The sequence below is a fragment of the Carcharodon carcharias genome, chromosome 11 (assembly GCF_017639515.1).
Source record: "Carcharodon carcharias isolate sCarCar2 chromosome 11, sCarCar2.pri, whole genome shotgun sequence".
Lineage (NCBI taxonomy): Eukaryota > Metazoa > Chordata > Chondrichthyes > Lamniformes > Lamnidae > Carcharodon > Carcharodon carcharias.
In genome coordinates, this window is record NC_054477.1 from 6,900,250 (window position 1) to 6,917,164 (window position 16,915).

Sequence of the window (16,915 nt, forward strand, 5' to 3'; positions counted from 1 at the left end):
CGTGGGTGGAAAACCTCGGTTAAGGAAGAAGGAGGACATGTCAGAGGAACTGTTTTTGAATGTAGCATCATCGGAACAGATGCGACGGAGGCGAAGGAACTGAGAGAATGGGATGGAGTCCTTACAGGAAGTGGGGTGTGAGGAGCTGTAGTCGAGATAGCTGTGGGTGTCGGTGGGTTTGTAATGGATATTGGTGGACAGTCTATCACCAGAGATTGAGACAGAGAGGTCAAGGAAGGGAAGGGAAGTGTCAGAGATGGACCACGTGAAAATGATGGAGGGGTGGAGATTGGAAGCAAAATTAATAAATTTTTCCAAGTCCTGACGAGAGCATGAAGCAGCACCGAAATAATCATCGATGTACCGGAGAAAGAGTTGTGGAAGGGGGCCGGAGTAGGACTGCAACAAGGAATGTTCCACATACCCCATAAAGAGACAGGCATAGCTGGGGCCCATGCGGGTACCCATAGCCACACCTTTTATTTGGAGGAAGTGAGAGGAGTTGAAGGAGAAATTGTTCAGCGTGAGAACAAGTTCAGCCAGACGGAGGAGAGTAGTGGTGGATGGGGATTGTTCGGGCCTCTGTTTGAGGAAGAAGCTAAGGGCCTTCAGACCATCCTGGTGGGGGATGGAGGTGTAGAGGGATTGGACGTCCATGGTGAAGAGGAAGCGGTAGGGGCCAGGGAACTGGAAATTGTTGATGTGACGTAAGGTGTCAGAGGAATCACGGATGTAGGTGGGAAGGGACTGGACAAGGGGAGAGAGAAGGGAGTCAAGATAACGAGAAATGAGTTCTGTGGGGCAGGAGCAAGCTGAGACGATTGGTCTACCGGGGCAGTTCTGTTTGTGGATTTTGGGTAGGAGATAGAAGCGGGCCGTCCGAGGTTGGGCAACTATCAGGTTGGAAGCTGTGGGAGGGAGATCCCCAGAGGAGATGAGGTCAGTGACAGTCCTGGAAACAATGGCTTGATGTTCAGTGGTGGGGTCATGGTCCAGGGAGAGGTAGGAGGAAGTGTCTGCGAGTTGACGCTCAGCCTCCGCGTGGTAGAGGTCAGTGCGCCAGACAACAACAGCACCACCCTTGTCAGCGGGTTTGATGACAATGTCAGGGTTGGACCTGAGAGAATGGAGTGCAGTAAGTTCAGAGAGAGACAGGTTAGAATGGGTGAGAGGAGCAGAGAAATTGAGACGACTAATGTCGCGCCGACAGTTCTCAATGAAAAGATCGAGAGAAGGTAAGAATCCAGAGGGAGGGGTCCAGGTGGAGGGAGAATATTGAAGATGGGTAAAAGGATCCGTTGAACTGGGAGAGGACTCCTGCCCAAAGAAGTGAGCCCGGAGACGAAGACGGCGGAAGAAGAGTTCAGTATCATGCCGAGCCCGAAATTCATTGAGGTGAGGGCGTAAGGGTATGAAACTAAGTCCTTTGCTGAGCACTGAACGTTCAGCATCGGAGAGGGGAAGGTCAGGGGGTATAGTGAATACACGGCTGGGGCTGGGATTGGAAGATGGGGTGGGGACGGAGGGACAGGCAGGGGTGGAGGGTCCTAGATGGGTGTTGGTGTCGATGAGTTGTTGGAGCTTGCGTTCCTTAGCACTTGAGAGAAAGAGAAAAAGTTTCTTGTTGAGGCGTCGGATGAGCCGAAGGATAAAATGAAACTGGGGGCACGCGCAGCTTTGAAAAAGGGTACGGCGGTGCTGCTGGAGGGAGAGGTCGAGTGTGTTCATATGGCGGCGCATGGCACTGAGAGTGGATTTCAGAATGTGACGGGAACAGCAGTCCGAGAAACGTTTTATGTCCCGGAGATACCTGTAATCCTGGGTGGGTTCGAAACATGAGGGGTGGAATTTCAGTTGAAATCCATGTGGGGTAAGTCGGAGACGGAGACAGTCACTGAGAAAGGAGATATGGCTGTGAAAGCGGGTTTTAGTAAACACCTTGTCAAACACTAGGAGAGAAATGGAAAGCAATGAAGGTGAACAAGGCAACAGAGAAATCCGGAAATCTTGTCGCAGAGAGGAACAGAACTTCTTCAAGGAGGTAGGCATTTCTTGAAGAGCAGTGGCAGTCAATTAAACACAGAGATAAAAACAAAAAAACTGCGGATGCTGGAAATCCAAAACAAAAACAGAATTACCTGGAAAAACTCAGCAGGTCTGGCAGCATCGGCGGAGAAGAAAAGAGTTGACGTTTCGAGTCCTCATGACCCTTCGACAGAACTTGAGTTCGAGTCCAGGAAAGAGCTGAAATATAAGCTGGTTTAAGGTGTGTGTGTGGGGGGCGGAGAGATAGAGAGACAGAGAGGTGGAGGGGGTTGGTGTGGTTGTAGCGACAAACAAGCAGTGATAGAAGCAGATCATCAAAAGATGTCAACAACAATAGTACAATAGAACACATAGGTGTTAAAGATAAAGTTGGTGATATTATCTAAACGAATGTGCTAATTAAGAATGGATGGTAGTGTCCCTCCGGGACACCCTGGTCCACTCCTCCATCACCCCCTACTCCTCAACCCCCTCCTATGGCACAACCCCTTGCCCACGCAAAAGATGCAACACCTGCCCCTTCACTTCCTCTCTCCTCACCGTCCAAGGACCCAAACACTCCTTTCAAGTGAAGCAGCATTTCACTTGCATTTCCCCCAACTTAGTCTACTGCATTCGTTGCTCCCAATGTGGTCTCCTCTACATTGGAGAGACCAAACGTAAACTGGGCGACCGCTTTGCAGAACACCTGCGGTCTGTCCGCAAGAATGACCCAAACCTCCCTGTCGCTTGCCATTTTAACACTCCACCCTGCTCTCTTGCCCACATGTCTGTCCTTGGCTTGCTGCATTGTTCCAGTGAAGCCCAACGCAAACTGGAGGAACAACACCTCATCTTCCGACTAGGGACTTTACAGCCTTCCGGACTGAATATTGAATTCAACAACTTTAGGTCGTGAGTCCCCTCCCCCATCCCCACCCCCTTTCTGTTTCCCCCTTTTTTTTTTTTTCCCAATAAATTATAAAGATTTTCCTTTTCCCACCTATTTCCATTGTATAAAATAAAAAAAAAAAATAATAAAAAAAAAAATATAAAAAAAAACCCACTAGAGCTATACCTTGAGTGCCCTACCATCCATTCTTAATTAGCACATTCGTTTAGATAATATCACCAACTTTATCTTTAACACCTATGTGTTCTATTGTACTATTGTTGTTGACATCTTTTGATGATCTGCTTCTATCACTGCTTGTTTGTCGCTACAACCACACCAACCCCCTCCACCTCTCTGTCTCTCTATCTCTCCGCCCCCCACACACACACCTTAAACCAGCTTATATTTCAGCTCTTTCCTGGACTCGAACTCAAGTTCTGTCGAAGGGTCATGAGGACTCGAAACGTCAACTCTTTTCTTCTCCGCCGATGCTGCCAGACCTGCTGAGTTTTTCCAGGTAATTCTGTTTTTGTTTAAGAGTTTAACCACATTGGTTAATGTAGAATTGGGAGTCTTCCAGGAGTCAGACTGGGGTAATGCCTGCTTTCCTTCCCTAAAGAACATGAGTTTGGATTTTTTAACTACAATTATACAGTTGTTATTTCCAGTATTTTAAAACTAAATTCAAATTTTAAAAGTCCCATGGTGGGATTTGAACTTGTGTTCTCTAGATTCCTAGTCCAGTAATGTAGTCCACTTCACTACTGTACCAATAAATTTGAATCAAAACAATCAATCACTTGCTGGACTTGGACAAGAGGTATAGAGTAAGTAAAATCACCAAACACTTAAAAAACTAACCCCAAAAAGGGGTGTTTTTGGGCTACATATAACTGCTCTGCCCTGTCCCTCTGTTATTTCAAGTTAAAGCAGTTTATTCAGAGCTTGTATAAAGTTGCTTATATCATGAGATGCAGAATAAAGATGCATTCTAACCATTTAGGCAAGTACCTTTCTTCACTGATGCTCTTCCCTCCTTGCACCCCCAATTAAAAAGCGGGGTCTTTCTTTGCTCCATTTCCCCACTTGAACCTAAAAAGCTGGTGTTCTCTAATGAAGGAAGGGATTCTGAGTCAGTCCTGTAGGTAGGCACTTGTCTGGTTGATTTGAGACAGTTGTTCAAGTCTCATCTTACCCCACCGGTGCTGCATGGAACTGTGATGTAGCTCAATTCAGAGGTATTCAGAGGATTCTACTTAGAACTCGGTTGCAGCAGGGGACTCCCAGGAGTGGAAATGTTTTAGGCATGTCCTCAGAGCATCACTCAAGAGGTATAACCTCCCTGTTGACTCATGGGAGACCCTGGTGACCAAATGGAGAAGGCTCATTCGAAATGGAAGCAAACATATCGAGGGGCTTCATCGGGAATGTTCAGAGGTCAAGTTAAGGAGTTGGAGGGAGTGCACAAGCCTCAACAACCCATTTGCCCAATCCTTCTGCAGAGTCTGCAGATCGTGCTTTGAACTTATCAGCCATCTCAGAACCCATTGAACCAGAGTGGAAGCAAGTCATCCTCAATGATTTGTGGTTATTCATTTTGGTAGAAAGAGCATGGAAAGACAGAATAACATAAAAGGTACAACTCCTAAAAGGAGCAGAGGGACCTGGATGTATATGTACATAAGTCATTGAAGGTGGCAGAACAGGTTGAGACAGTGGCTAATAAAGCATACAGTATCCTGGGTGTTATTAGTGCTTGGAGTGCAAGAGCAAGGAGGTTATGTTGAACTTGTTTAAGAAACTAGTTGAGCCTCAGCTGGAGTATGGCATGCAGTTCTGGGCACTGCACTTTAGGAAGGATGTGAAGGCCTTGCAGAGACTGCAGAAAAGATGCATGAGAATGGTTCCAGGGATGAGGAACTTCAGCTATGAAGGTAGATTGGAGAAGTTAGGACTGTTTTCTTTAGGGAAAAGGAGGCTGAGAGGAGATTTGATAGAGGTATTCAAAATTATGAAGGGTCTGGACAGAGATGGGGAGAAACTGTACCCACTCTTGAAAGGATTGAGAATGAGAATCACAGAATATTTATAGTGCAAAAGTAGACCATTCAGCCCATCGAGTCTGCACAGGCTCACTGAAAGAGCATTCTACCAAGCCCACTCTTATTACTGTAACCTTGCCCGTTCTTTCTTTTCAGATAGCAATCCAATTCCCTTTTGAATACCTCGATCAAATCTGCCTCTGCAACCCTCTCGGGATGTTCGTTCTGGACTTCAACCGCCCTCTGGGTGAAAAATTTTCCTCACATTACTGTTGCTCCTTTTGCCAAGTATTTTGAATCTGTGCCCTCTAGTTCTTAATGGTCTCTTGAATGGGAATAGTTTCTCACTATTTACCCCATCCAGACCCCCCAGGATCTTAATTATCTCTATCAAGTCTCCTCTCAGCCTTTTCTCCAAGGAACACTATCTCAACCTCTCTAATCTATCCTCATAGCTACAGTTCTTTATCTCTGGAATCATTCATCCTCCATACTCGCTCCAATGCCTTCACAAGCTTCCTCTAGCATCATGGCCAGAACTGGACGCAGTACTCCAGATGAGGCCCTATTAGTGTCTTATACAAGTTCAACATGACTTCCTTACTCTTGTACTCAATGCCCCTATTAATAAAGCCTAAGATACGATATGTTTTATTAACTGCTCTCTCAACATGTAATGCCATCATCGTTGACTTATGTACATATACACTGAGGTCCCGCTGTTCCTGCACCTCCTTTGGAGTTTCTCCCTTTACTTTATACTGTCTCACCATATTCTTCCTGCCAAAATGAATCACCCCACACTTCTCTGCATTGAACTTCATCTGTCTGCCCAATCCACCAACATCTCTGTCCTTTTGGAATCAAGACTATCCCCATCACAGCTGACAACATTTCCAATCTTTGTATCATATGCAAATTTTGAAATCATGCCCTGCACACCACAGTCTAGGTTATTAACATATATCAAGAAGAACAAGGGTCCCAACAGTGTCCCCTAAGGAACTCCACTACAAACCTTCCTCCAATCTGAAAAACAATCATTTATCACTACTCTGTTTCCTGTAGCTCAGCCAATTTCTTATCCAAGTGCCTACTTTCCCTTTTATTCCATGAGCTAGAATTTTGCTCACAAGCCTGTTGTGTGGCACTGTATCAAATGCCTTTTAAAAAACCATATACACCACATCAACAGCATTGCCCTTATCAACCTTCTCTGTTACCTCCTCAAAAAACTCCAAGTTAGTTAAAAATGATTTTTCCTTAATGAATCCATGCTAGCTTGAGAGAGCACAGACTTAAAGTAATTAGGAAAAGAAATACTTCTTCTCAAGTGGTTAGGGTCTTGAATGCACTGCCTGGGAATGTGGCGGAGGCAGGTCAATCGAAACATTCAAAGGGGAATTAGCCTCTTATCTGAAAAGAAAGAATGTGCAGGGTTACAGGGAGAAGGTGGGAGAATGGAGGTAGGTGAGTTGTTCATTCGGAGAGCCGGTTCAGACATGATGGGCCAAATGGCCTCCTGCACTGTAACAATTCTGGGATTGTGACCTCGAGGGACTAAGAAGAAGAGGAGACCGTCCGATTAAGCCAAGCACATGCCTGACTATTTTTTCTTTTAAAATAAATTTAAATACACTGTGATTGCAAGCCTCTCCCTTATTTCATGGGGCTTAATGTTTTTGTAGTATTTGTTTGAAGTTTCCAGGTTATCTTGTATATTGAGCCTCAGACTGTTTGGAAACTGGGCTGTGGAAAAAGTGCAGATGTTGTACTGTGAGCTTTCATTGGCTATGGTTAATGGTGTAAATATATTTGACCTAATCTGTTAGAATTGTGACCTCATTCCATCATACAAAAATGAAGCCTTTTCTTAAAATTCAAAGAAGTGTTTTCTTGAATGCTTCATTACTTTCTAGTTCACTTGTACGACTTCCCATTTTAAGAGTTTGTTTGAGAGGGGAGAGCTGGAAAATACTTTGAGATGCACTGAAGGAGGGGCATGAAACCAAATCTGGCAAAACAATTTGCAGGAAGTTGTGCAAATCTGTCAGGCTTTGGATGGAAAACAGAAGAATCTTATTGGCATACAGCAAAGTCCAGGCTCAGGGAGAGTACCAGCAATGGTGGGACCTCGCTGCAGGGTCTGGTTATTCTGGCCTGTGCTTTTGGTGCATTGGCAAAGTCTGCAAAGCCCTGACTTGTCTCTCTGTCTTCTCCAAGCAGCATGGTTGCACCCTTGTGTTTTCACAAGTTAATTCTCAGGATATGGGCGTCACTGGCCAGACCAATTTATTATCCATCCCTAGTTGGCCTGAGGTGGTGGTGCTTCGACTTGAACGGCTGCAGGGTTTCTGTCTCTACACCCTTTCAGGCAGTGAGTTCCAGACCCTCACCACCGTTTGCATGAAAAAATTCTCAACTCCCCTTTAATCCTTCTGCTAATTACTTTAAATCTATGTCCCTTGTTATTGACCTCACTGCTAAGGGAAGTGGGTCCTTCCTATTCACCCTATCCGTACACCTTTTGCAGTCTGGAGGCAGTCCATGGCTGGAAATGGATATAAGCTGCTCCTGAGGCACTCGACATGCTGGAATAGTATACCCTCGAGTATTCCATGAGTTCACCAGAATCATTGATTGTTTCACAGATCAGTGCTGATAGACCAACCATATAATCCTGACACCATTTCAAGAACTCCACTGTCTATCCTTTGCCTTTGAAGCATTGACTTTTAACCATTGGCCGAGTTCCTCCATTCCCCATCGTGAGGTACCCTAAGGTGGTGTTAGTGGGCCTTGGATGGTGCTCACACTGTGGTGTGGCAAGTTACAGTTTTAGATCTCTGTAAATGGACCCTTCCATCAAGCTAACACAGACTGGTCTTAGTGACAATTCTGCAAAATAAATATAGAAAATTGTGGAAATACTCAGCAAGTCTGGCAGCTTCTGTGAAGATAGATACAGTTAATGTTTCAGGTCTGTGATCTTTCACCCAATGAAGTTCTGGAATATTAACTTTGTTTCCCTCTCCACAGATGCTGCTTGACCTGCTGGGTATTCCCACGAATTCATGTTTTTATTTCAGATTTCCTGCATCTGCAGTATTTTGCTTCTGCAAAATAAAGACTTGGCTTAAAAGCCTCAGCATAGATATATTCACCACAGTTGGAGGCAGCAGTGACATTAAAACTAATTTCAGTGTAGCGTTTTACAAGGTTGACAGTGGTTCACATTTGTGTACAAGAAAGCTGCATCAGGACCATTTCTCAAACCCCAAGGACACTGGGAGGATTTTTACACCACCTCCCTGCCTTGCACTTTGCTGAAATTCTGGTGACTGGACTATGTAGACAGGCCTTCATTAAAAGGCTATATTTTGCAACCACAGAGCATCTGAAGCCTTTTAATTTGGTTCCTGGCCCAGCTCTCTCATTCTATGCCACTGCACAGCCTGCAGTGTAGTGAGTATCTGGTTCTAATACTGCAAACACTTAGCTGCCAGGGATTATGATGTATAATGTCACCCTGCCCTTTACATTCTTATTTGAGAAGTGCTTGCTGCAGGAGAGGAAAGAATTGTTCTGGACACTTTTTCAAAGCAGGCAGGGCTGACATCTGTAGATGGCTCAGGTGTCAATTCCGAGGGTTTCTTAATGAGTTTGGAGGTAATGCAGGCAAAACGGCCTCTTCATAAACCACTTTTATGTGTGCGCCCCCAGCGACGGGGGTTAATGTTGATGGATTTTGTTGCATGCATTTTCTTTCGAGAGCACTGCTGCAATTGTGATTGGTTCCCAATCTAACTTTGTTCCTTCCTTCAGACCTTTGCAGGATTGATGAAGCCTCCTGCCACATTGAGGAGGAGGTGCTCCGCTTTGAAGCCATTATGAGTATTCACAAACAGATGGATGATGATGCCAATGGAAACGTAGACGTGGAGGAGAGTGATGAGGTCAGTAAGAGTGCAATTGCAACTGTCAACACTCAAACATTCACAATTCAAATACGACCCTTGCCCATGCTGGCATGCAAAAAAGTAGCAAGACCACAAGTGCCAGTAAAGAATAAAAAAAGAATCTAGGAGATGATGCTACTGTTGTCTAACTTGCTTCCCTGTGGATTAGCTGTCCTTTATCTGTGTTTTGAAAGGTTATAATAGGCATTTTAAAAGTTCTTAAATGATTTAATCTAATGATCCTCTTTCATTGAGCGTGACTTCAGTTTTTGTTTTGAAGATTAGTGGGACTGTTGCAAACATCATGTTGTCAGCTCTGCCAATACTCTGTTTCTCTGTTTCGGACCTGATCACTGGTGACAGTGTATGGTAACACTGAAGGAGCAGGGGTGCTAGCTACAAATCTCCCTCTTGCAACACTGATTGCAGGTGTTGTATTGGTACAATTGTGTATCATGGTCTGCTGTTTCAGGGCAATTTAGTTTCAGAATGGCAAGTACCAGGACCCAGTACCACGGGCAGTGCTGGTGGGGATGGGTCCCCCTCTTTGGCATTAGGGTGGGTAGATGGGTAGACTCTTCACTCCTGTGTAGATCAGAATAAGAGATAATCTAACCATCTCTCCTTGACGTTCAATGGCATTCTCATCACTTAATCCCCCATTATCTACAGCCTGGTGTTTACCATTGACCAGAAGCTGAACTGGACCAGCTGTATATAAACACTGTGACTACAAGAGCAGGTCAGAGGCTGGGAATCCTGTGGAGAGTAACTCACCTCCTGACTCCCCAAAGCCAGTCCACCATCTACAAGGCACAAGTCAGGAGTGTGATGGAATACTCCCCACTTGCCTGGATGAGTGCAGCTCCAACAACACTCAAGAAGCTCAACACCATTCAAGACAAAGTAGCCCATGTCATTGCCACCCCATTCACTCCCTTCACCAGCAAGGCATAGTGGCAGCAGTGTGTACCATCAACAAGATGCACTGCAGCAACTTGTCGCGGGTCCTTCAGCAGCACCTTCCAAACTCATGACCTCTACCACCTAGGGCAGCAGACGCATGGGAACACTGCAACCTGGAAGTTTCCCTCCAAGCCACTCACCATCCTGACTTGGAAATATATCGCCGTTCCTTCAGTGTCGCTGGGTCAAAATCCTGGAGCTCACTCCCTAACAGCACTGTGGGTGTACCTACACCACATGGACTGCAGTGGTTCAAGAAGGCAGCTCACAACCACCTTCTCAAGGGCTATTAGGGATGAGTAATAAATGCTGACCTAGCCATGGACACCCACATCCCACAAAAACTGAAAAATCACAAGAAGCATGTAATTAAAAACAAAATGTTGGAAAAACTCAGGTCTGACAGCATCTGTGGAGAGAGAAACAGTTAATGTTTCGAGTCCATATGACTTCTTCAGAGCATGTGTTAGGATTGTTGCTACCAAGAGGCATTTGACATTCCATTTGTCCCTTGTTAGAGGATCATCTGGTGAACTATCTCTATTTGCAAAGACCCAAATGAGAGGTGACCTGTTCTGACAAAAAAATGTAAACGGATTAGTCGACTGTAATGTCTGTGAATTTTGTTTTGTCACAGTGATCGCAACACACTGAAACTGTAACAGGTGATGCTGGAAATAAATCCAGGTCCATCGCTGTGTTAAAAAGAGAGGGAGTGGAACAGCCAGGCTCAATTGGTATTGTATCCTCTGTTGGTAGGAAGGTTGTGGATTCAAGCCTGTTTCCAGTGATTTGAGGACACATTCCAGGTCGACACTGGTGCTATGCTGAGGGAGGACTGCACTGTTGGAGGGATAGAACTGATGGAGCGCTGCCTGCCTGTATGTCTCCCTCAGTTTCTGCCCTCCCTACCCTGTCTCTCTCTTTCCCCCTACACCCCCAGAGTCTCTCCTCCCCATCCCTCCTCCGTCCAACCTCCCTCTGTCTCTCCATTTCCCTCCCCTTTACCGTCTCTCGTTCCTCCCCCCCCACCATCTCTCGTTCCTCCCCCCCCACCGTCTCTCATTCCTCCCCCCGCCGTTTCTCGTTCCTCCCCCTGCAACGTCTCTCGTTCCTCCCCCCCAATGTCTCTCGTTCCTCCCCCCCCCACCGTCTCTCGTTCCTCCCCCCCCCACCGTCTCTCGTTCCTCCTCCCGCCGTTTCTCGTTCCTCCCCCTGCAACGTCTCTCGTTCCCCCCCCCCAACGTCTCTCGTTTCCCCCCCCCACCGTCTCTAGTTCCTCCCCCCCCACCGTCTCTCGTTCCTCCTCCCGCCGTTTCTCGTTCCTCCCCCTGCAACGTCTCTCGTTCCCCCCCCTCAACGTCTCTCGTTCCTCCCCCCCCCAACCGTCTCTCGTTCCTCCCCCCCAACGTCTCTCGTTCCTCCCACCAACGTTTCTCGTTCCTCCCCCCAACGTCTCTCGTTCCTCCCCCCAACGTCTCTCGTTCCTCCCCCCAACGTCTCTCGTTCTTCCCCCCAACGTCTCTCGTTCCTCCCACCAACGTCTCTCGTTCCTCCCCCCCTCGCCGTCTCTCGTTCCTCCCCCCCAACGTCTCTCGTTCCTCCCCCCCCACCGTCTCTCGTTTCTCCCCCCCCCTCTTTGCCCCGCGCCCTGCCACCCCCTCTCTCTCCCTCGGGTGCGCTAGCTCTCTCTCTGTCTCTCTCTCATTCTTATGTTTGCAACACAAGTTGCTGAGCTGCTGTGTGGCAGTCACCCTATGCTGTGACTAGGGAAAGTCAGAGTCAGAGTCAGTGTAGGGAGGACCTTTTGTGTTGGACGTCTTGTGCTGATTGCCTCAGATATGGCCCACAGCAGCTGCTGACAGGGTTTGATGTTACTGTAATTGTGACTCTGTAGAACCTTTCAGCTTGTGACAGCTCAACAATGATTTTCAACCTTGTGAAATAGCACTTCTATTGTCTACTTACAAGCCTTGTTGCTTCTTGATGCCATTTTCAGGTGCAGGATAATTGTAAAAGGAGTGAATGTTACCGGGAGTTTAGCAAGTGGCAGTGATCTATTCTCTCCTGCTTAGCAACTATACAGACCATTCTGTGGAGTTTTTGTGTGTTGGCTTGGCTTCCAATTGAAATGAAGTTTAATCATGTTTTCCATTCTGAGGTTAGGAGAGAAGGAGAGGGTGCGGCAGAGATGGAAGAGAGTAGAGGACTGGGAGGGAGGGAGGAGAGAAGGGACTTTGAACATAGTGTTGAGAATGTTTAAAAAGCCCTATGTTTTGTGACTTTTTTGCTTTAACTTATTGTATTCTTCAAACTGTTCTGCGCAAAATAATTATTTTTAAGTGCAGTGACCATTACTTAGTGAAACATGGCAACCATTTTGTGAGGCTCCACAAAGAGTAGTGTGCAGCCAGTTAATCTGTTTTTGATTGAGGAAGGAATATTGACCGAGGGAACTCACTGAATCACTGGAACAAACAGATTGCACCATTGGTTTAAAATCTTGACTGAAGGGGAGCACATCTGATGGTGCTACATCCCTCTACACTGGGGCATCAACCCAGGTGAAACAGTGGTGGTAATACTACTGGGTTAGTAATCCAAAGGCCCATGCTAAAGCTCTGGGTTCAAACCCCACCTCAGCTGGTGGAACTTCAATTCAATTATTTAATAAAAACTGGAATTGAAAACTAGTCCCAGTCATGGTGACCATGAAGCTATTGGAAAATTATTGGAAAAACTATTCACTAAGGAAGGGAATCTGTTATCCTCACCCAGTCTGGTCTGCATGTGACTCCAGATCAACAGCAATGTAGTTGACTCTTCGCTGCTCACAAGGGCAATTAGAAATGGGCAACAAATTCTAGTGACACCTGCATTCCATGAAATAATTAATAAGAAGATTAGTGTTGCAGTGGAAGTTCATCTCCCAGAACTGATTCCCATTGTGGACTGGTGCCTTATCCTGGCTTGGAAATAGAGTCCTGCCTCCTGACTGTGTCAGCCTGGCTCAGTGTGTCCCAACCTCACCTCAGACTCGAGCTCCAGGCTGATACTGCCAGTGCCAATACTGAGAAAGCTGCACTGTTGGAGGTGCTGTCTTCCAGATGAGACTTCAAACTGAAGCCCCATTGACCTTTTCTTTCGTTCACAGAATGTGGATGTGGCTAGCTGGGCCAGCATTTATTGCCCATCCCTAGTTGCCCTTGAGAAGGTGGTGGTGAGTTGCCTTCTTGAACTGCTCAGTCCAGGTACACCCACGGTGCTGTTAGGGAGGGAGTTCCAGGATTTTGACCCAGTGACAGTGAAGGAACGGTGATATATTTCTAAGTCAGGATGGTGAGTGGCTTGGAGGGGAACTTCCAGGTGGTGTGTCCCCATCTATCTGCTGCCCTTGTCCTTCTAGATGGTAAAGGGTTTGAAAGGTGCTATCTAAGGAGCCTTGGTGAGTCACTGCAATGTACCTTGTAGATGGTCCATATTGCTGCCACTGTGCGTCAGTGGTGGAGGGAGTGAATGTTTGTGAGTGTGGTACCAATCAAGCAGGCTGCTTTGTCTTGGATGGTATCAAAGCTTCGAGTGTTGCTGGAGCTGTACTCATCCAGGCAAGTGGGGATTATTTGGTCACGCTCCTGACTTGAGACTTGTAGATGGCGGGCAGGCTTTGGGGACTCAGGAGGCCAATTACTCTGCAAAATTTCTAGCCTCCAACATGCTCTTGTAGCCACAGTATTTATATGGCTGGTTCAGTTCAGTTTCTAGTCAATGGTAACCCCCATGATGTTGATAGTGGGTGATTCAATGATGATAATGCCATTGAATGTCAAGGGGTGATGGTTAGGTTCTCTCTTGTTGGAGATGGTCATTGCCTGGCACTTGTGTGGTGCAAATGTTGCCACTTGTCAGCCCAAGCCTGGATATTGTCCAGGTTTTGCTTTATTTGGACATGGGCTACTTCAGTATCTAAGGAGTCGTGAATGGTGCTGAGCATTGTACAATCATTAGTGAACATCCCCACTTCTGATCTTATGATGGAAGGAAGGTAATTAATGACCTTCAGTACTGGTAGGACCAGGACTGGCACTGTGTAACACTAGGGTACAGCACTGGTGGAGACAGGTCTGTCACTATAACACTGGAGTACAATACTGATGGGGACAGGTCTATCACTTTATAATATGGGAGTACAGTACTGGTGGGGATAGGTCTGTCACTGTATAACATGGGTACAGTACTGGTGGAGACAGGTCTGGCACTGCGTAACACATGGGATGCAGTGGTGGAGACAGGACTGTCACTGTATAACACTGGGGATGCAGTACTGGTGGAGACAGGACTGTCACTGTATAACACTGGGGATGCAGTACTGGTGGGGACGGGTCTGTCACTGTATAACACTGGGGTACAGTAATGGAGACAGGACTGTCACTGTATAACACTGAGTTACAGTGATGGTGCAGACAGGACTGTCACTGTATAACACTGGGGTACAGTACTGGTGGAGACAGGTCTGTCATTGCATAAGACATGGGGATGCAGTTCTGGTGGATACAAATGAAAACTGAATCCCAACAAATACATTGTAGTTCAGACCAGTTCCATGGAGATGCTAAAGTCAGCCAATCATCAGTTGCGTTCTGCTGGGTGCAAGCTTGTTATTGGCAGTGGTAGAATAGTGAATACTTTTGAGATGAATGCAGGTAATCTTATATGACGCATAATGGAACATTTACTGCCCTAAGTGAAGCTTTTCCTGTAGTTTACTGATTCCAAAATAGCTGGTGAAGCAATGCAGATTATACGCATGAAAGTCTTAGTAATTCTGCCCCTGTTTGTGGTGAGTTTTTACTCTGAGCATTGACTTTTTTGTGCTGCACAAGAGACCAGGCAGGCACCATACAAATACATTTGTTGAATATTCAGTTGTGCAGCCTTGTGTTGGGAAGTGTACGTGGTCACAAGCTGCGTTGTTCCCCTCTTGTTTTATTGCACAGCTGCAACTTTTAGTGCTCTGGAGGTTTCTCCCTTTTTCACTGACTCTTGCACCAGAGAAAGCACCTCTGCCTCCTGGGAAATGGGAAGATGTCTTTACAGAAGGTTGGCAGACTTGATCACAGTTCAAGCGGAGACCAGAACACATTTTAAGGGAAGCTACATAAACATTTAAACCACAAGGAGAGTGGAGTTAGTTTTTGAATGTTTAATCAAAAGAGCAGGCACAGAGCCAAAGGCTAGCGACTTCCTCGTGCTGTCTGTTGTTCCTCTAAACCTGCCAAAGTGTTGTTCCATCCCCGCCTACTTTGTGCTACATCCTCACTGGTGAAGCCAAGTTATTTATCCTACCTCAGTGTTTCCTAATCCTCCAGCCCTTGGAAGTCCTCCAGACTATCACTAACTCCCTGATTCAGTGTGTATCTCCCCCTCTCTGCTGACCCATCAGCACACTTCCTTTAGTAAATAGTTGGTATGGTTCCTAAGAATTGGCTTTGTGTTTAGGAAAAACTCATATCTGTTTCTGTCTCTAAGACTAGTTCATTTGTGTTGTTCTTAAAAAATCACCAAATCATGTTCGGACTTGAGCATGGAATTGGGTTTCAGATACGCACATCTTGCCACGGGGCTTTATCAACAAATGCCAATCAGTGGCTTTATATCCTTGATGGATAATGATTAAAAACCCTGGCAGATTTGTGCATCTTCCTAGCCTGAGTGGGAGTTGAGGTCCTTTATCATGCACTAGCTTCTGTCCAAGCTGAGATCAGGCTAAATCTCAACGTCCTAGGAATCCATTGTAACACCGCTGACTTGTCTCATTTATTGTTACGTGAGATAGAGCCGTTTGTGTCAGTGAAGCGTCGGAGGAAGAGATTGGCAAAACTTCAGTATCATTTTTGACCATATATTCATCCAGCAAATTCCAAAGGAGTTGATGAGCCTCAAAGCCAGCAACCTCAGTACTGGGGCCATGGGCGATTCGGGTCAAGGGTCGCTTAGGACATGGGAATAGACCGGGATACAAAGGGGGTAACTAGTCAGGAGCCACACTGTACCAATGCGGCACCTAGCTGAGTTGTCCAGGTAAGTTTTTATTTTTTTTATTTTACTCAGTTAAAATTGATGGATGGTGCATTCTAAAAAAAAAGGCCTGTTTTTCAGATGGCTTCAGTTTTTGGTATAGCTGGATTTGAGACATTGTATTGTACCCTGTGGGAGGGGAGAGGTCAGCCGCCTAGGAGACTGGCCACAGGGCATACGTAGTTTTTAAATTGAGGTTGGTGGTCAATGCTGTCACAAGGCATTATGCTGACACAAATCTGGTCAAGTGACTGTCTCTAGCTCTGTTAATGTCATTGTTTTTTTTTAATCTGGTAGTTTTTGAGAGAAGATCTGAACTACCAAGATGCAGCAGCGAAGCATAGCACGTTTCACGGAGGGGACAAGTTGATCAGTGTGGAGGATCTGTGGAAATCGTGGAAAAGCTCTGAAGGTAAATATAGGCATGCACTGGTGGAGAATTCGTCCTCCTGTGCTCTGTTCAGAGGTCAGGTACAAGGCCCCATTATCCTATTATAGACTCGGCAGCAGCTAGAGTGCAGGGACAGATGCACACGGAGCTTCCTTAACTTGAATAAGGACGTGTAACTATATTACTGTATTAAACATTCACAGGTCAGATTCATCTACATTAACACGGTGTATATCAGATCATCTATATTGTACGCTCAAATAACAACATTATCGCATTGAACATTCACATGTCAAGTATATACAGAACCCCTACATTATCACAGTAAACACCCCCAGATCAGATGTTTACAGAACCCCTACATTATCACAGTAAACACTCCCAGGTCAGATGTATACAGAACCTCTACATTATCACGTTCAACACCCCCAGATCAGTTTTATACAGAACCTCCACATTATCACATTGACCACCCCCAGATCAGATTTTTCAGAACCTCTACATTATCACACAGATCACCCCAGAGCAGATATATACAGAACCTCGTTATTATCACATTGAC

General features: G+C 45.9%; 1 protein-coding gene across 9 annotated transcripts in view; it reads left to right on the forward strand.

The window, feature by feature from the left end:
- stim1b (stromal interaction molecule 1b) overlaps positions 1-16,915 on the forward strand; it is a 163,696-nt gene that overhangs the window by 73,112 nt on the left and 73,669 nt on the right. For all 9 annotated transcript variants that reach the window (XM_041199071.1, XM_041199075.1, XM_041199072.1 and 6 more), the window contains exons 2-3: positions 8,788-8,918; positions 16,260-16,374. In XM_041199071.1, coding sequence (XP_041055005.1) covers positions 8,788-8,918; positions 16,260-16,374 — 246 coding nt within the window. The remainder of the gene's footprint in view (positions 1-8,787; positions 8,919-16,259; positions 16,375-16,915) is intronic.